Source organism: Manis javanica, chromosome 10 (assembly GCF_040802235.1).
Source record: "Manis javanica isolate MJ-LG chromosome 10, MJ_LKY, whole genome shotgun sequence".
NCBI classification, from domain to species: Eukaryota; Metazoa; Chordata; class Mammalia; order Pholidota; family Manidae; genus Manis; species Manis javanica.
This window is the reverse complement of record NC_133165.1, coordinates 89,637,389-89,658,461: the sequence shown is the minus strand read 5'-3', so window position 1 is coordinate 89,658,461 and position 21,073 is coordinate 89,637,389. Positions and strand designations below refer to the sequence as shown.

Below are 21,073 nucleotides of genomic sequence, written 5' to 3'. Positions count from 1 at the left end.
TAGTTTTGGAGTGGAGTCTTTAGGGTTTTTTATGTACAGTATCATATCATCTGCAAATAGTGACAGTTTAACTTCTTCTTTACCAATCTGGATTCCTTGTATTTCTTTGTTTTGTCTGATTGCCGTGGCTAGGACCTCCAGTACTATGTTAAATAACAGTGGTGAGAGTGGGCATCCCTGTCTGGTTCCCGATCTCAGTGGAAATGCTTTCAGCTTCTCGCTGTTCAGTATAATGCTGGCTGTGGGTTTATCATATATGGCCTTTATTATGTTGAGGTACTTGCCCTCTATTCCCATTTTGCTGAGAGTTTTTATCATGAATGGATGTTGAATTTTGTCAAATGCTTTTTCAGCATCTATGGAGATGATCATGTGGTTTTTGTCTTTCTTTTTGTTGATGTGGTGGATGATGTTGATGGATTTTCGAATGTTGTACCATCCTTGCATCCCTGGGATGAACCCCACTTGGTCATGGTGTATGATCCTTTTGATATACTGTTGAATTCTGTTTGCTAATATTTTATTGAGTATTTTTGCATCTACATTCATCAGGGATATTGGTCTGTAATTTTCTTTTTTGGTGGGGTCTTTTCCTGGTTTTGGTATTAGGGTGATGTTGGCTTCATAGAATGAGTTTGGGAGTATTCCCTCTTCTTCTATTTTGTGGAACACTTTAAGGAGAATGGGTATTATGTCTTCTCTGTGTGTCTGATAAAATTCCGAGGTAAATCCGTCCGGCCCCCGGGTTTTGTTCTTGGGTAGTTTTTTGATTACTGTTTCAATTTCTTTGCTTGTAATTGGTTTGTTTAACTTTTGTGTTTCTTCCTTGGTCAGTCTTGGGAGGTTGTATTTTTCTAGGAAGTTGTCCATTTCTTCTAGGTTTTCCAGCTTGTTGGCATATAGGTTTTCATAGTAGTCTTTAATAATTCTTTGTATTTCTGTGGAGTCTGTCGTGATTTTTCCATTCTCATTTCTGATTATGTTGATTTGTGTTGACTCTCTTTTTCTCTTAATAAGTTGGGCTAGAGGCTTATCTATTTTGTTTATTTTCTCAAAGAACCAGCTCTTGGTTTCGTTGATTTTTGCTATTGTTTTATTCTTCTCAATTTTGTTTATTTCTTCTCTGATCTTTATTATGTCCCTCCTTCTGCTGACTTTAGGCCTCATTTGTTCTTCTTTTTCCAGTTTTAATAGTTGTGATGTTAGACTATTCATTTGGGATTGTTCTTCCTTCTTCAAGTGTGCCTGGATTGCTATATACTTTCCTCTTAAGACTGCTTTCGCTGCATCCCACAGAAGTTGGGGCTTAGTGTTGTTGTTGTCATTTGTTTCTATATATTCCTTGATCTCTATTTTGATTTGTTCATTGATCCATTGATTATTTAGTAGCATGTTGTTAAGCCTCCATGTGTTTGTGAGCCTTTTTGTTTTCTTTGTAGAATTTATTTCTACTTTCATACCTTTGTGGTCTGAAAAATTGGTTGGTAGAATTTCAATATTGTGGAATTTACTGAGGCTCTTTTTGTGAGCTAGTATGTGGTCTATTCTGGAGAATGTTCCATGTGCACTTGAGAAGAATGTATATCCTGTTGCTTTTGGATGTACAGTTCTATAGATGTCTATTAGGTCCATCTGTTCTAGTGTGTTGTTCACTGCCTGTGTGTCTTTACTTATTTTCTGCCCGGTGGATCTATCCTTTGGGGTGAGTGGTGTGTTGAAGTCTCCTACAATGAATGCATTGCAGTCTATTTCCCTCTTTAGTTCTGTTAGTATTTGCTTCACATATGCTGGTGCTCCTGTATTGGGTGCATATATATTTATAATGGTTATATCCTCTTGTTGGACTGAGCCCTTTATCATTATGTAGTGGCCTTCTTTATCTCTTGTTACTTTCTTTGTTTTGAAGTCTATTTTGTCTGATATTAGTACTGCAACCCCTGCTTTCTTCTCACTGTTGTTTGCCTGAAATATGTTTTTCCATCCCTTGACTTTTAGTCTATGCTTATCTTTGGGTTTAAGGTGAGTTTCTTGTAAGCAGCATATAGATGGGTCTTGCTTTTTTATCCATTCTATTACTCTATGTCTTTTGATTGGTGCATTAAGTCCATTTACATTTAGGGTGACTATTGAAAGATATGTACTTATTGCCATTGCAGGCTTTAGATTCGTGGTTACCAAAGGTTCAAGGTTAGCTTCTTTAGTATCTTACTGCCTAACTTAGCTTGCTTATTGAGCTGTTATATACACTGTCTGGAGAGTCTTTTCTTCTCTCCCTTCTTATTCCTCCTCCTCCATTCTTCATATGTTGTGTGTTTTGTTCTGTGCTCTTTTTAGGGGTGCTCCCATCTAGAGCAGTCCCTGTAGGATGCCCTGTAGAGGTGGTTTGTGGGAAGCAAATTCCCTCAGCTTTTGCTTGTCTGGGAATTGTTTGATCCCACCATCATATTTAAATGATAGTCGTGCTGGATACAGTATCCTTGGTTCAAGGCCCTTCTGTTTCATTGCATTAAGTATATCATGCCATTCTCTTCTGGCCTGTAGGGTTTCTTTTGAGAAGTCTGATGTTAGCCTGATTGGTTTTCCTTTATAGGTGACCTTTTTCTCTCTAGCTGCCTTTAAAACTCTTTCCTTGTCCTTGATCCTTGCCATTTTAATTATTATGTGTCTTGGTGTTGTCCTCCTTGGATCCTTTCTGTTGGGGGTTCTGTATAATTCCATGGTCTGTTCGATTATTTCCTCCCCCAGTTTGGGGAAGTTTTCAGCAATTATTTCTTCAAAGACACTTTCTATCCCTTTTCCTCTTTCTTCCTCTTCTGGTATCCCTATAATACGAATGTTTTTCCTTTTGTATTGGTCACATATTTCTCTTAGTGTTGTTTCATTCCTGGAGATCCTTTTATCTCTCTCTGTGTCAGCTTCTATACGTTCCTGTTCTCTGGCTTCTATTCCTTCAATGGCCTCTTGCATCTTATCCATTCTGCTTATAAATCCTTCCAGGGATTGTTTCACTTCTGTGATCTCTTTCCTGACATCTGTGATCTCCTTCCGGACTTCATCCCACTGCTCTTGCATTTTTATCTGCATCTCATCCCATTGCTCTTGCATTTTTTTCTGCATCTCTGTCAGCATGTTCATGATTTTTATTTTGAATTCTTTTTCAGGAAGACTAGTTAGGTCTGTCTCCTTCTCAGGTGTTGTCTCTGTGATCTTTGTCTGCCTGTAGTTTTGCCTTTTCATGGTGATAGAGATAGTTTGCAGAGCTGGTACAAGTGACCGCTGGAAGAGCTTCCCTTCTTGTTGGTTTGTAGCCTTTTCCTGGGAGAATAGCGACCTCTAGTGGCTTGTGCTGGGCAGCTGTGCACAGACAGGGCTTCTGCTTCCTGCCCAGTTGCTTTGGGATTTATCTCCGCTGTTGCTGTTGGCTTGGCCTGGCTGGGGCTGTTCCTCCAAAATGGTGGAGCCCCGTTGGAGGGGGAGCAGCCAGGAGACTATTTATCTCCGTAAGGGGCCTCTGTGCTCCCTGCTGCCCAGGGGGTTAGAGTGCCCAGAGCTCCCCAGATTCCCTGCTTCTGGTCTAAGTGACCTGTCCTGCCCCTTTAAGATTTCCAAAAAGCACTCTCCAAACCAAAACAACAGCAGCAACAATGAGAGAGGGAACAGAAACAAAGAGGAAAAAAAAAGGAAAAAAAAGGAAAAAACAAGCGATTTTTTTTTTTTTTTTTTTTTTGTCCTCAGGTGCCGGTCCCAGGCACCCGCTCACTGGTCCTGCTGCCCTGTCTTCCTAGCACCAGGGTCCCTGTCCTTTCAAGGCTTCCAAAAAGCACCCACCCACCGGTCCCGCAGGGAAGGAACGCTCAATATTCTTTGTCCTCAGGCACTGGTCCCACGCACCCGCTCACCAGTCCCGCCGCCCTGCCTCCCTAGCACCGGGGTCCCTGTCCCTTCAAGGCTTCCAAAAAGCACTCGGCAAAAAGAGAGAAAAAAAGGGGAAAAACGCGCAATTTCTTCCGTCCTCAGGTGCTGGTCTCAGGCACCCACCCACCAGTCCCACAGGGAAAAATGCGGGATATTCTTTGTCCTCAGGTGCCGGTCCCAGGCACCCGCTCACCAGTCCCGCCGCCCTGGACTCCCTAGCACCGGGGTCCCTGTCCCTTTTAGGCTTCCAAAAAGCACTCGCAGAAAAGAAAAAAAAAAGGGGAAAAACGCGCGATTTCCTCTGTCCTCAAGTGCCGGTCTTAGGCACCCGCCCACCGGTCCCGCAGGGAAAAACGGGGGATATTCTTTGTCCTCAGGCGCCGGTCCCAGCCACCCGCTCACCAGTCCCGCCACCGTGCCTCCCTAGCACTGGGGTCCCCGTCCCTTCAAGGCTTCCAAAAAGCGCTAGCCAAAAAGAGAAAAAAAAAAAAAGGGGAAAAACGCGCGATCTCCTCCGTCCTCAGGCACCGGTCTCAGGCACCCGCCCCCAGGTCTCGCAGGGAGAAACGCGGGATATTCTTTGTCCTCCGGCGCCATTCCCAGGCACCTCCTCACTGGTCCCGCCACCCTGCCTCCCCAGCAACGGGGGCCCGTCCCTCTAAGGCTTCCAAAAAGCGCTCGCCAAAAAAAAAAAAAAAAAAAAACTGCTCCGGTTTCTCTCCACCCGCCGGGAGCCGGGGGGAGGGGCGCTCGGGTCCCGCCGGGCTGGGGCTTGTATCTTACCCCCTTCACAAGGCGCTGGGTTCTTGCAGGTGTGGATGTGGTCTGGATGTTGTCCTGTGTCCTGTGGTCTCTATTTTAGGAAGATTTTTCTTTGTTATATTTTCATAGCTCTATGTGTTTTTGGGAGGAGATTTCCACTGCTCTACTCACGCCGCCATCTTGGCTCCGCCCCCATTTTAACCATTTTTAAGTGTCATGGGTTAACAGTTTTCCTAGTATGGTCAAAATTTGGGGGTGGAGTACCTCCTCCAATGCATGGGTCTGGTAGACACACACACACACACACACAAACACACACCACTTTTCCCCTTTTCCCTTGCACTATACGTTATTTACCTTAGTCCTAAATATTTATCAAGCTTTATGGGCTTGAGCTCTTCTCCAAAAAACATTAACTACACAGTCTGTACAATGCACACCATTATTTTCTTTCTTCATTGAGCAAGATGAATAAACAGTCATGTGCATTTTCCGTCACTGTGCCAGATGTTCTAGGTACAAAATATTAAATCGCATGGCCACTGTTCTAAAGACATTCTGATGTCCTTGGAGGGGAAAAGAAATACATGAGATATATATTAACACTAACTACCAGATCAAGGGAGTGATTCATGAGATGGCATTTAGGGAAGAGTTACTTAATGTGAGCTGATGAGTTGTATCATAATGCGGGGAGACATGATGTCATACTTAGGAGGAAATCCAAAAAATTCTTCAGAAGGAAGGAATAGGACAGAAACTTGCCTTTTTAAAATAGAGATCAGAATTGTATTCATACTGATGATTTTGGGGAAAATATCCAAATACTTTCTGTATTTTAAATATCTGGATATAATGATTTGCCCAGTTGTTTCTAACAATTAAAAACCAAAGCCTAGAATTCATCAGGTTCTCACTAAACAATATTTGGCCTATTACATATTATGGTAAGTTTGGAGAAGGAAATTCACAAGGAAGATCTAAAAAAGAGTTTAAGATGACAGTTAAAATACGAATGGGATTTGGGCTGAAAAGCAGAGCAACCAGAGATGTTTGAGCAAAGGCAGGAAGAAAGAATGTCCATGGGGTGCTCAGGGGTAAGTACACTAGTCGGCCCTTAGCAGTGAATCTTTTTAAAAATGTGGATAACCTTAAAGATCCATAAATGCCCCATGATTGAGGATATTCATTGCTAAGCCTTCATTGAAACATATTGCATGGCAGAAAGACCTCTTGCCTTGGGCCCTACATAATAAACTCAAATACTGACTTTTCAAACTGGCAATTCAGACAAGTTACATAACATCTGATACTCAATTTTCTCTTCTGTAAAATCTATTCAGCAAGTTACTCTCTCATTTCTTCTACCACCTCATCACATGCAGAGACAAAGAAGTAAACACATACAGACACACCCACGTTCTGGTTCCTGAACACATGCTCATATCTACACCTCTTAATCTTGTCCCAAAGATAAAATAGGCAATTTAAGCGAAATTACCATGTGAAAAAGCTAAAGAAAGGCAAAAGTAATACCTTTAAGCAGTTATGCACCTTGGGTGGGTCTTGAATAGGAGTAAAATTCTGAAGGATGCAGAAAAGAAGGCAAATTTGGAACGTTAAGTCTAGGCAGTCCCCCACAATATACAATGTATACAGAAAATAGTAGAGCACTGTTTCAGTTAAGAGAAAGAGACTAAATTAGGTCATCATCCAATTTGTAAATATATGTCAATTTTTCCAGAAATCTCAGACATAGAATATCCAAAAAAGAGTTATCACACTGATGTTGACCCAAGGATAAGTGTTGAAGTAGATGATTACCACAGGAAGTAAGGATTCTAAAGAATGAGTGAAGGCACATATGAACGCCAAATTAGTTGAGATCCTGCATTCTGGTAATTGAGTTGGTCCATAGAGTTTTCACTTTTGTTGCTGTTTTTAGTAAGTGTTTTACTGAAACAAAATTTACATAAGGCAAAAGTAACTATTTTTAATTGGATAGCTTTTATTACTAATGTTGTTCAATAACCATTTCTATCAGTTTCAAAACATTACCATCACTTCAAAGTAACACCTGTGACCACTGAGCATTTACACTCCAACTACACCTGACCCTGGCAATCACCAATCTCTGTTTGTCTCTATGAATTTTATCTGTATTTCCTACTCTGGATACTTCAAATAAGTGGAATCATACAATACGTGACTTACTGTCTGTCTTCTTTCACTTAGCCTAATGTTTTGGAGTTTCATCCTCATTGAAGCATGTATCAATACTTCATTCCACTTTACGACTGAATAATATTCCACTGTGTGTAATACAGCAATTTGTTAATCCATTTATCTGTTGATGGGCATTTGGGCTATTTCCATCTTAAAGTTGTTTTGAATAATACTGCTATGAGCATGGGTGTATATATAATTGTTTGAGTACCTGTTTTCAATAGTTTTGTTATATACCCAGGAGTGGAGTGCAGGGCTATAGTAATACTGTTTAACTTTTTGAAGATCATCAAACTGTATTCAACAATGGCTGTATCATTTTGCATTTCTAACAGCAATGTACAAGGATTCCAATTCATGTCAAAACTTGTTACTTACTGGGTTTCAGTTAATTACTCTTACAGCCACCTCAGTGGATGTAAAGCAGTACCTCATTATGGTTTTTGATTTACATTTTCCAAAAGACTCTGGATATTGAGTATCTTTTAATGTTCTTTTTGGCAATCTTGTGTATCTTCTTTTGAAAATGTCTGTGACTTTTGCCCTTTTCCTAATTGGATACTTTGCATTTTCTTGTTGAACTGTCAAAGTTATTTCTGGATAGCAGATGCTTATCAGACATACAATTTCCAAATATTCTGTAGATTGTCTTTTCATTTTGATAGTGTTCTTTGATGCACAAAAGTTTTTAATTTTGATGAACTCAATGTTATCTACTTTCCTTTTGTCATTCATGTTCATGGTGACATATCAAAGAAACCATTGCCAAATCCAGAATGTGAAAGACTATGTTTCTTCTAAGAGTTTTATGTGTTTAGCTTCCATATTTAGGTTCTTGATTTATTTTGAGTTAATTTTCAATATGATATGAGATTGGGGGTGAAATTCAGTCTTTTGCACATGGACTTCCACTTGTCTCAGCTCCATTTTTTGTAGAGACACTTCTTCCTTTAATGAATGATCTAAGTATCAGTGATTAGCCATAGTTGTATGGGTTTATTTCTGGACTTTCAGCTTTATTCTTTGGTCTATGTGTTTATGCTTATGTCAGTACTACACTGTTTTCCATTAACATAGCTTTGTAGTAAGTTTTGACATCTGGAAGTGCAAGCCCTCCAACTGACTTATTCTTCTTCAAGATTGTTTTGGCTATTCGTGATCCCTTCTAATGCTATATGAATTTGAGGGTCAGATTTTTCGTTCATGCAAAAAAACCGTTGGATATTTGTGTATTGATTGGGTAGTTTGAACATCTTATCAATATTGTCTTTTAATCCAGGAATATGGAATATCTTTCCATTTATTTAGATCTTTCATTTTTTCAGCAATATTTTATAATTTTCAGAGTTCAAATCTTCCATTTCCTTAAGTTTTTCATAAATATTTTACTTTACTGGATACTATTTTTTTAATTGTGCTCTTAATTTACTTTTCAAATTGTTCATTGATTATTTATGAAAATACAACTGATTCTTATATTTGCTCTTTACTCTTTGCTGAACTTTGCTGCAGTGTTGCTGAATTTTTTTTGTTAGCTCCAGCAATTTTGTGTTTGCTCATTGGGATTTTCTATTTATAAAATCATGTCATTTGTTAATAGAAGTTTCTTTTCCTTTCCAATTTGAATGCCTTTCTGTCTTTTTCTTGTCTTATTTCTCTAATTAGAACTTACAGTACAATGAGTAGACATCATTGTCTTGTTCCAATTCTTATGGATTAAGCCTTCACTCTTTCACCGTTATGAAGTGTTGCCCATTATGAAGACTACTATGCAAACTGCATTTTTCTTTTCCTAAATGCTCTTTGCCATGTTGAGCAATTTCCCTTTGTTCCTAGTTTTCTAAGTGTTTCATAACATAAAAACATCTTTGAATGCTTTGTCTTGGCAACTGAGATGATGAGCTATTTTTTTCTTTGTTGTACTTATACTGTGTATTCCATTTATTGATTTTCTTAGATTGAATCACACACTTCTATTCCTGGATTAAATCCTACTTGTTTATGGAGTACAAATCTTCCAATATACTGTTGGACTTAGTTTGCCAGAATTCTCTTGGAGCTCTTTACATCCATATTCATAAAGGATATAAGTAATTTTCTTATCTTGTGATGTTTTTATCTTTTTTTATATTAAAGTAATGGTGACATCACTATACATCTCAATAAAGCTGGAGGCGGGATGGTCTTGTCTAGTAAGAACAATATCTAGGTTGCCTTATAGACAGTTTATGTAAATTTACTTTTGTCCTTTGAATGGGCCATACTTTCTTGTTTATATCTCTTGTGATATTTTGTTGAACACTACACATTTAAATATTGTGATGTGGTGACTCTGGAAATTAGATTCTCCTCCTCTTCTGTTGTTATATTTGAAAGCTGTAGTCCTCTTATTTAGTGATTTCTCCAAACTATTTTTGCAAAAATTATATATTGTACTATGTGCTTACTGAAGTCTCTTTGCATTGAGCTTGAATTCAACCAGTGTTTGGCCAGAGATTTCCTTGATTTCCTGAGCTAAAAATTTTTTAATTTTGAAACACCCCTCCAGGTCGTTGCAAACCGGATCTGTGCTGAGGTACTCAACTTAACATTTTCCCAAAGTGTTTACAATTCTGCCTTCGACTTCACTTCCTGCGTGCACTGAAACTAAAAATCAGCCAGAAGTGAAAATGTAAAATCTTCCTGGGTCTTCTTTGAGCAAGAGAGAAACTGGGCTACTGTGTAGCTTTCTAAATTCCCTGGTACACACAGGCACTGTTGAGCACTCTAATTCCCCTAAACAGATATTTTTCCAAGGAAGACATCCAAATGGCCAACAGGTACATGAGAAGATGCTCAACATCACTAATCATCATGGAAATGCAAATGAAAACCATGGTGAAATATCACCTCACAGAGTGATATTTTGGCCGCTATCCAAAAGACAAGAAATAAGAAGTGTTGGTGAGGATGTGGAGAAAAGGGAACCCTTTTACAGTGTTGGTGAGAATGTGATTGGTACAGCAAACATGGAAAATAATATGGAGGTTCCTCAATAAAATAGAAATATAACTACCATATGATCCACAAATTCCACTTTGGGAATATATCCAAAGGAAATGAAATTAATATTTCAAAAAGATATCTACACTCCCATGTTCATTATCACATTATTCACAATAGCAAAAATGAAACCTAAGTGTCCATCAGTGGATTAATGGATAAAGAAGATGTGGTATATATATATATGTATATATATATATATACATATATATATATATATGCAGAGGCATATATGTGATGAGATGAAAAGAAACCTTGCCATTTGCAAAAACATAAATGAAACAAGAGGACATAATGCTTAGTGAAATTATCCAGAGAAAGACAATATTTTGTGATCTCACTAATTTATTGAGGGGGGAGGCAGAAAGCCAAACTCAGAAACAGAGAGTAGAATGTTGGTTACCAGAGGCCGTGGACCTGAGGGAGATGGGGAGATGCTGTCAAAGCCTTCAGTTATGAGATGAGTAAGCTCTGGGTGGCTCATATAAAGCCTGGTGACTATAGTTAATAATACTCTGTTGTACACTGGAAATTTGTTGAGACTTTGTAACTGTGTGAGATGTTCGATATGTTAATCAACCTGATCATGATAATCATTTCACAAAGTATATGTATGTCAAATCATCACATTGTGCATTTTAAATATATAACATCTAATTTTCAATTATAACTCAATGAAGCTAAAAAGAAGGAAGGAAGGAAGGAAGGAAGGAAGGAAGGAAGGAAGGAAGGAAGGAAGGAAGGAAGGAAGGAAGGAAGGAAGGAAGGAAGGAAAGAAGGATGGAGGCAGGGAGGGAGGGAGAGTAGGAGTGAGGGGAAGGGAGGGGAGCTTAGAAGGAAAGGGAAGGGAAGTAAAGGAAAGGGAAGAGAAGGGAAGGGAAAGCAGCAGACACCCAGGAGTTCCCATCCAGGGTTTCCATGGAGGGCCAGAAGCAATATCACCTAAGAAGTGATGTAAGTGACATCACTGGATCCAGACACAGGAAGGTAATATCACCGGAAGCAGAAGTGATGGTACCGGATATGAGATCAATCCAGCAGTGACATCATTACGAGCTGGTGTATATAAGTGGTGTTCAGAAAATAAACTGTGTCACTTGTCCACCATCAGCGGTCAGTGAACCTCCTGATTCCAGCTTTGGTTTCCATGTTTTTCTTATATATTTCTCTGTGTTTTCTTTAATCTCCCCATCCACTCCTCTCAGGTTCAACTGGTTTGTGGAGCTGGTCTCCACAGGTTTCCAGTAAGATTTCAAAGCCGATTTCTGAAAAAAAAATTCCTACCATTTGCAACAACATGAATGGAGCTAGAGGGTATTATGCTCAGTGAAATAAGCCAGGCAGAGAAAGACAAATATCAAATGATTTCACTCATCTGTGAAGTATAAGAACAAAGAAAAAGCTGAAGGCACAAAACAGCAGCAGACTCACAGAACCCAAAAATGCACTTACAGTTACCAAAGGGAAAGGGACTGGGGAGGATGGGTGGGAAGGGAGAGATAAGGGGAAAAGGGGCATTACAATTAGCACACATAATACAGGGGGGGGATGGGCACGGGGAAGGCAGTATAGCACAGAGAAGACAAGTAGTGACTCTACAGCATCTTATTACGCTGATGGACAGTGACTGTAATGGGGTATGTGGTAGGGTCTTGACAATGGGGGGAATCTAGTAACCACAATGTTGTTGTTCATGTAAGTGTATATTAATGATACCAAAAAACTAAATTTTACATAAATTTTTTTAAAAAGCTACAGATAACAGAAGCCAGACACATTTAATATGATTTCATTTATATAAAGTTCAAGACAAAAAAATTAATGAGTGATGTGAGAATAGTGGCTGCCAATGGGAAATGGGTTTACAAGAAAGAAGCACGAGGGAATATTCTAAGCTGATGAACGTTTCTGCATCCTGATCTGCGTGGTGGGTACACATGTGTACATATTGGAAAAAATCCATTGAGCGCTACCTTTAAGATGAAGGCACCTTACACACTTGACTTGCATATTTTATGTTTCAGTAAACAGGAAAACTTAACTGAAAGATCCATTCCCAGGCAGGTTTTCCCAGTTCCCATGGGTATGTATTATCCATGTGGTACAGCTGGCATGGTAAATAATCCCCATCCCCCCAAAGCAGGCAGCACTTCCCCCGACCAACCATGCTGAGAGTGACCCCAGGTACTGGTCTAGACACCACTGGGGCAGGTAAGGGAGGGTGAGGGACACTTCAAAGGACAGCTGCCTCTGGTGAGGCTTCTGCATGGTATTGAAAAGAGGGAAAAACTGCTATACTCTCACCAGAGTTGGTCAGCCCATTCTGTGGGTCCTGATGATTCAAGGATTCGGGAACTGAAGCATATCCACCCAGATGTACAAATCCCAAGTCTCGTGATCTCACTACTTTCCTATTAAGACCCTAAATATGGTATATATTTGCTGAACTGTGAATTAAGCCTCCTTTTGAATTCAACTGCTCTAATAATCACGTCCCAGGCCCTATTTTAAGCCCAGTCTACCTTTTGGTTACAGGAGAACTGTCTTCTCCTAAATTCTCATAAAGGCCTTCTGGCTCTCACACCACACCCTAGGCTAGTAATTTTCTGACCCAAGCCTGTTGTTTCTGTCCCTTAGCACACCAACTACATTTCACAATGGCAAACCAGAGGCACACTTCTTTTAATTGCCATTGTGCCCACATCTCTCAATTGCTAAAGATGTCGCACATGCCAGTGCGTCCCCCTCTGCCCATATCTCACCCCAATCTACTGCGGGCAAGAGCTGTGCAGCTGTGATGCGGGAACAAGGTGGGCAACAGTAACACAGAGGCCTCAGGAAAGGAGTCCAGAGACTGACATTTTGAAGCTGGGCCCATGAGCATTTGTTGGATAGGTTCCATCAACAGCTGCTACACTATGAAATGAAGTGTGAGAATGATAAATGTATAAAAATCCCAGGGAATATTCAGTCCAATATTGAGCACAAACAAATAAAGTATTAAAGAAAGTTAATAAGCATAGTAAGATGGTAAAGGTTTCCTCCATCAACCAGGAAAATAAGGCAACTGGAATGTACACCAAGGAATGTAAAGCAGAGGAGAGGGCCTGGTAGGCTTTCCTGCTACTGAAAGAGGGGATGGACGGCTAAGGACGAGTTTGGCCTGGCAGACTACGTGCAGATTCCTTCACCCACCATACTCTTTGGAGGCAGGCGGTATCCAGGGACCCCTGCATTCCCTGCTTCCTGACTGCTCCTCGCATGCCTGCGAGGCCCCTGCATTTTGCGCACCCTGAGGTGAGTTTGTGCTACCTTCTGAAGGAACGCCTCGCCCCGGGTACCTGAGGAGGGGCCAAGGTGAAGCATGTTAATAGAGGGATTTTTCAGGGTATTAAAACTTAACCCCTTTCTACCCTGTGACCTGAAGAAAGCCTGAAATTATACATAAATTACATTAATAGCCATTCTGGGAGTCAACAAGAAAATAGACTTTTTTTACATCCCAGTGCAATGAATTAACCAAGTTAATAGTGTTGGCACTTCTTCCAGTAACACTTGGGGCAAACTCTTAAATTCTGGCCATAAAGTACAGAATAATGCTTTCTAACTCAACAATCATCTTCAGTCACCCTTTAACATATACGGCAAGACCTTTAAAACAAGTTAAAACACTGTTCACTGGTCCTCCTTCGCAAAAATGAAAGCCCAAGTCCAGCCCCCAGGCAACAATGTCCTGGGGCCCGATTACCTTAGAAGTGTTCCCCTTCCTGGCCTCCCCCAAATCCTGTCTGACGGTGGAGAATGTGAAATTTCCATGAGGCCGGTATTTTGGGGTGACACACTGGTTGCTAAGTGGTGAGTTTATGCAGTATTTCATGAGAAAACAATGAATTTTCTATCAAAGAATGAAGTTAATGAGAGATGTGCAGGCTACAGCCTTCAAGCCACCCACCGGCTCCGTGAGGAGTGACCTGACAGGAAATGGAGTGCGTTTGGAGAAAGGTGCCAAGTTTTGTGGTAATGCTGAGTGTGGCAAGGGAAGGAAATGGAGCAGGAGATCACGGTCCCACCTCTGATCCGTGTCTTCCTATGTACAATACCAGTGATTGTGGGCACAGAATTCAGTGGCTTTTACAAAGCACCAGGCTTTTCCACTATAACTCTGATGTATTGGAATAGACCCAGACCTCAAGTGGTTGGAATAGTCAATACTTGTTATCAAATTATATATGCAATTTAGTATCACTTAATAAGAAGTCCTCAAGGTCCATCCATGTAGTCATAATGGCAGGATTTCCTTCTACTCATGGCAGAATAATATTTTTTTATATATATACATAATAAAATATATATAAGATAGAATATATGTATCATATCAACTTTATCCATTCACCCCTTAACAAGAATGTAGGTTATTTCCATTCTTTGCCTATTGTGAATAATGCCACAATAAAAATGGGAGTGCAAATATATCTCTTTGAGATCCTGTCTTGATTTCCTGTGGGTGTATACCCAGTAATGGGATTGCTGGATCATATGGTAGTTCTGATTTTATTTTTTCAAGGGACCTGCATACTGTTTCCCATTGTGGCTGCACCAATTTACATTCCCACCAACAGTGTACAAGGGTTCCCTTGTCTCCACATCCTCACCCACACTTTGCTATCTTTTGTCTTCTTGAAAGCCATTCTAACAGCACTGAGGTGATCCCTCACTGTGGTTGAACATAGTGATGTTGAACATCTATTCATGTACTTGTTGGTCATTTGGATGTCTTCTTTGGACAAATGTCCATTCAAATACTGTGCCCAATTTTTAGTCAGACTGTTTGGTATTTTTGCTACTGAGTTGTATGAGTTCTTTACATATTTTGGATTTTAACCCCTATCTGATATATGTTTAACAATAATTTTCTCCCACTCTGTTGATTGCCTTTTCATTTTTTCATTTGTTTCTTTTGCTGTGCAGATGCTTTTAAATTTGATGTAGCCCCATTTATTGATTTTTGCTTTTGTTGTTTGCGCTTGAGGTGTCAAATCCTAAAATCATTATCAAGACCAATGTCAAGGAGCTTCTTTCCTCCATTTTCTTCTAGGAGTTTTATGGTATCATTTCTTATATTAAAGTATTTTTTCCATTTCAAATTAATTTTTTGTGAGTGGTATAAGATGGGGGTGCAGTCACATTGTTCTGCATGTATTCATCCAGTTTTGTTGCAGAGACCATCCTTTCTCCATTGGGGGCTCTTGGCTCCCAGGGCCAAGTTCAGTTGACCGTATGTGCAGGGATTAAATATGGGCTCTCTATTTTGTTACATTGGTCTGTGTTATCTATTTTTATGCCAGTTCCACACTGGTTTAATTATTATAGATTTGCAGTATGGTTCGAAATCAGGAAGGATGATGCCCCTGGCTCTGTTCTTCCTCAGGATTGCTTAGGCTATTTGGGGTCCTCTGTGATTCCATACAAATTTTAGGATATTTTTTCTATTGCTGTGAAGAATGACATTGGAATTTTGATAGAGGTTCCATTGAATCTGTAGATGGCTTTGAGTAGTATGATCATTTTAATATATTAATTCTTCCAAGACATGCATGTAGGATGTCTTCCAATTTGTTTGGCTCTTCTTTGATTTCTTTCAACATCTTATAGTTTTCATTGTACAGATCTTTCATTTCCTTGGTTGAATTTGTTCCTAGGTATTTTGTTGTTTTTGTTGCTATTATGAATGGGGTAGGTTTTTTTATTTCTTTTTCAGATGTTTCGTTATTAGTGCAGAGAAATGCAGAGAGTGAAATAGTGGTAGCAAGGGGCTGGGGTTTGTGAGAAAAGGAGAGATGTTGTTTAAAGGTACAAATTTGCACTTAGTTGAAAAATAATTTCTGGAGATCTAATGCACAGTATAGTGAATATAGATAACAATGTTGTATTATAATCATCAAACTTGCTAAGAGACCAGATCTAAACCATTCGAATCACAAAAACGAAATCTTTATGTATGATAGAAGTCCTAACTATAGCTACAATTGCAATCATATTATAATATATATAATATATCAAGAAAACATATTAAACACCTTAAATTTATACAATGTCATATGTCAAATATATTTCAATTAAAATTATTAATTTTAATTTTTTTTAAATGCGACCTTGAGTTAATAATTGGGCACACCTTAGCTCCCTTGAGAACTTCTAAAGGACATTTTTAGCCCCAAGGAGCCATCAGGAAAATGTACCTTTTCCAGCAGATTATATTTCTTAACTCCCTTTCTTATTCTTTTTTTATCCTATTTTTATCCTTTTTTATCCAAGCTTAATAGGAGTTCTTCTAGGTTTTAAATAATTGCTTTAATTCAGAAACTTGAAATGCTACTCTGGAGAGAAACCCCTGTGCCAGGAAGTTTAACTTTCTGGTTAACTGGAAATTGTGTGGTTAGTGAATGCAGAACTTGACTTCTGGCTGGGACTTAAGAGATACAGGGCAATGACTCAGCTTTCCCTGGACACCCAACCCAGCTAATTGCTGCTTAAGAGCAGATGGCTCCCTGATTGGTTCTGGTAGAGCGTTCTTTCTTTAAGCAACATTCTTAGAAGAGTCTTCAGAATCAGAAGAAATAAATGCAGAGAAGGCACGTTGCTCCACCTGAGAACACATGAGAGGTTTTTAAAGTATTTGCCTGTATTTCAGCTTCTTTAGAGAAATTGTTTTGTCTTTCCGTATAGTGATGTGCAGTGCAGAATGACACCTCTGTAACATCTACTAACAAAGAGAAAATGCCTCCTGGTACACTGAGCTTCAGACTCCTGTGACACATGCTCTCTTAACCGGAGACTCTACCATGATGTTTCAACCCATGATGAGAAAGAGAACTTAAAAGTGACCCCTCCAGAAAAAATCGAAAACATAGTATTGTCTTCCCTGATTCCTTTCTATTCCCTTATTTTCTTCATAGAACGATCTGCATTTATGTTCTAATCAGCTGGCCGCCTTCTCCATTCCCCAACCTTTGCCACTTCATCATTCATTCCATTTATTGCCAAGCCTCAGGCTCCCACTCTATCCTCCCTGTCCCCTGATCTGGAGATGAAATCTTCCCACTCCCTGCATGTCATCTCCTGCCGGGATGGGGCCCAGAAATAGGCTCCTCCAAATGTTCCATTAACCCCAGCTGCCTGGGATGTTTTCTCAGAATGGCCCCTCTTCCTGCCTGTATAACCCTAAGGACAAGCACATCGTATAGCGTGATCTTATATCATCTCATGCTTTGGGATCCCAAAACTTATCAGAAAACTGACAGCTGGAATGAAAAGAAGACTTTGGAGATCAATATTGGGCTGTTGAAGCAACTCACTCCCCTACCTGCCCACAACGCCAATAAGAAACTGAAGTAAATATTTCATGTTATTTAAACCACCTGCAGATAGCCACTACTAAGTGAATATTATATGCGGGAGTACAGGACGGAACAGCTTTCGTAATAATTCAGTTGGATCAGGTTGGTGCTGGTTCGCTCCTTTGCCAGCACTGGTATCCTTCTCACCAGTTCAGATCCTGCACCCATGAGTCCAGGGTCTGAATGTTGTTCCAGGATCCCTCAAGCCACCTTGAAGGCTGACCTATGACACACTTTATTTGTTTATTCATTTATTCATTCCAAGCAGAGCTTTTAACAAAGAGTGTGGGCAAAACTTTTCTAGGACACTTCTGAATCCTCCTATCACATCTTTTATCCTTTGCTAAGCTCAAATACCACTTCATTCATTTGTATTCCCTGGACTCACTCATGTGAAAATCTGACATCAGACTCTCATACGTCAGGAAGAAATGAAGCCAATGACTTCCGTTCCAAGTAGGGATGAGAGCTGAGATTCATTTTCCTGGCAAGGTGACCTAAATGAATTACAAGGCTTTACCATTTTCAATTCTAAAAAGTCTGTCCCCTCAGTTTAAAGTGATGTTTACAATGGGGAGGGAGGGTCTTTTCTCTGTAAATTACAGTAAGTTGCTCCCTCAGGCACCCAAAATGTGAATGTAGGACCACAGAGAAAAAGAGATCCTCTAGAAAAACTACACTCAGAAATATGAGATTCCAGAAATAGTCTCACTTAACCTGAGACCCACAGCTGCCCTGAAAATGGTGGTCAGGTGTCCTTGCGAGTGAAAGTGGAGAGAGGGAACAACATACATCATAGAGTATCCATGTAATTAAAATACATGAAAACATCTAAATTTTGTAAGAATAAGTCCAATTTACTGTTTCACTCGCGTGTGTACACTCCATGTGTAATGTTTTCTTTCAAAAGTATTTACAAAGTTGTTTATGCAGGAACTTCATACTTAATTTCTCCAGCTGTTTCTGCTCCATTGTCACTGGATGTAAGCCAACATCCTGCAGGTACACAAAGGTGGGCATTTTTCTTTTTACCCCGGCACACAGGTAATCTACACTGGGGTCTAAGATGGGCCTAAGCTTTGGCTGATGAGTTTATTAATGGGATCAGAACTTAAGTTTCTCTTGATGAGTTAGCCTGGGGTCATATTTTGCTGGACAGACCTGAAGGGCCACAAAGAAGTATTCTGTGATAAAGGAGTATTAAAACTTTTGTGAGTTTAGAAGGCACCTAGGGTCAGATTGTGAACTGCTAAACAAAAACAGAACACCACTAAGTCATCATAAATATCCATGCCCCTCAGGAAACTTCATATACAACAGTGGCTGACTACATGTGATCTTAACTACTTTTAAGATGTTGCTACTGTTAAGATGTGGTCTCTGTTCCCAATGAGCTTACAGTCTGGAGGGAAAAATAGAAATACACACTTAATATTGATGAGGAAAAAAATCATAATTCAGACTATGCCATATGGCACCTGAGACAGAAAGCCAGGGATTGAACAGAGGTTGTGGGTTAGAGGAGGGGCAGTCAGGACAAAGAACGTGGGAGCTGAGGTGGGTCAGGGGGCTCATGCAAGTTCAGATCCATAGATTAAAGTGGAGGACTTCTGAGTGGAGAATCTTGTAATCATAGATAGAGAAACAAACAAACCTTTCTGGTACCAAAAATGGCCAGTATGGTTGAAAGGTAGGTCGTGTGCAGACAAAGAAGAACTCTGGATGTCAGGTAGGAAAAGTGGTCTATGCACCAATGGATCTGGGCACCGATTTAGAAAAAGCTGTAGAGTTTATTTCCTGGGTTTCTACTGGTTGTTCACACAGCATTACAAAATCTCCCTGAATACTGGATTTCTCAAGAGTAAAGCACATATAGGATTGCCTACCATGAAATCACATACAAAATTGTATATAAAATCAGTGTGAGAGAAGATATAGACACTGATAAAAAACTACTCTGGAAACAAAACAAGTCCTATTAAAATTTTCTGTGCTATTTAGAAAGTTAGAAGCCATTGGATGATTATAAACAAAAAGAGTAATGATTGGAAAACAAGGAAAGGAAAGAGAATGTGATGCAAATATGTGTTATAATGTTTCCTACAACCAGATGACTATGAGAATAAACTATAGTAAAATCCAGATGAAAATGAACTACCATGAATGTATAGGTGAGTCAGATGAATTTATTTTCCCAGTTACATTCCTGTATAAAAGGAATGGGAATCCATAAGCATGTGAAGACTGTAATCCAAGATAGCAACTGACAAACCATAATAAAACATCTTCCTCAGATTCAGTGAGAGTGACTTGGAGTGTCTCAGCACAGCCTTCAGACAGGGCGGGGAATGTGTGAGAAGAGGGGTGATGCACTGAAGGAGACAGGTGATCTCATCCTGTTTCTATCTTATTCCAGGGAAGCATCCTCACGAATGGTCTTGAGGAACCACACCACCAACTCCGAGTTCGTTCTCACGGGGCTGTCTGACGACCCCCACGTTCATCCCCTGCTCTTTGTGCTCTTCCTGGGGATTTACCTCCTGACCCTGATGGGGAACCTGACGCTGCTGCTGATCAGGGCCGATTCCCGCCTCCACACGCCCATGTACTTCTTCCTGAGCAATCCGTCATTCCTGGACCTCTGCTTCTCCTCTGTCACTGTGTCAAAGCTGCTGAAGGACCTGCTGTCGGAGAAGAAAACCATCTCAGTGGAGGGCTGCCTGGCCCAGGTCTTCTTTGTGTTTCTCACTGCAGGAAATGAAGCCTGCCTGCTCTCAGTGATGGCCTATGACTGCTATGCCGCCATCTGCCACCCTCTGCTCTACGGCCAGGTGATGAGCAACCAGCTCTGTGTGAGGCTGGTGTGGGGCTCCTGGAGCCTGGCCTCTCTCAATGCACTTGTCATAGTGCTCTTGGGTGTTGACCTCAACTTCTCTGATGCCCACACCACCCACCACTACACCTGTGAGCTGCCCTCCCTCTTCCCTCTGTCTTGCTCTGATGTATCTATGAATGTCAGCATCTTGTCCTTCTCTACTGTACTACTTGGGCTTGGAAACTTCCTCCCAATCTTCTTATCCTATGCCCGTATAATACACAACACCCTGAGCATGAGCTCCACCGCAGGCAGGAGCAAGGCCTTCTCCACCTGCTCCTCCCACCTCATGGCAGTGATCCTGTTCTTTGGCTCGGGTTTGATCCGCTACCTCATGCCTCCCTCTGGTTCATCCCTGGATTTGCTCTCTTCTCTGCAGTACAGTGTGATCACACCCATGCTGAATCCCCTCATCTACAGCCTGAAGAACAAGGAGGTAAAGACAGCTGTGAGAAGATCATTGGAGAAATATTTGCAATACCTTAGGTGGTGAACTAAGATGCATTTACTCAATGAAATTCCAAGATTAAATTTCCTCTTATGTTCACTCCCCCTCCCACTCCATAGTGTCAAGTAGGGTGCACGAAAGATCCCGGGCTTCCCTGAGCACCCCAGTCTTTGGTCTTGCTTCTATAAATGTCGAGGTATTTATTTTAGACCTCCATTCTGTTGATTGGAAAAGAATGTGGAGACATTCTTCAGTAAGTACATTGATGAGACAACAAAAAAATCATGGTGAAAAGGTAAGATACACAGATGATCTCATTTCTCAAAAACATAGAATAAAATTCACAAAAATGTCTACCTGACCACTTTAATAATAAAAGCTTCAGAAAGTCTGCCTGTATTTCATAAA

General features: G+C 40.3%; 1 protein-coding gene across 1 annotated transcript; it reads left to right on the top strand.

Moving 5' to 3' along the window:
• The first annotated feature begins 19,774 nt into the window (after window positions 1-19,774).
• Window positions 19,775-20,710, top strand: LOC140843810 (olfactory receptor 8S1-like). Its single transcript, XM_073214238.1, has one exon. The coding sequence runs from the start codon at window positions 19,775-19,777 to the stop codon at window positions 20,708-20,710; it is 936 nt and encodes a 311-aa protein (XP_073070339.1).
• Window positions 20,711-21,073: the final 363 nt, after the last annotated feature.

Excerpts from the sequence above, each read along its gene's own strand:
- LOC140843810 (XM_073214238.1), top strand. The coding sequence starts at position 19,775 with ATGGTCTTGAGGAACCACACCACCAACTCCGAGTTCGTTCTCACGGGG.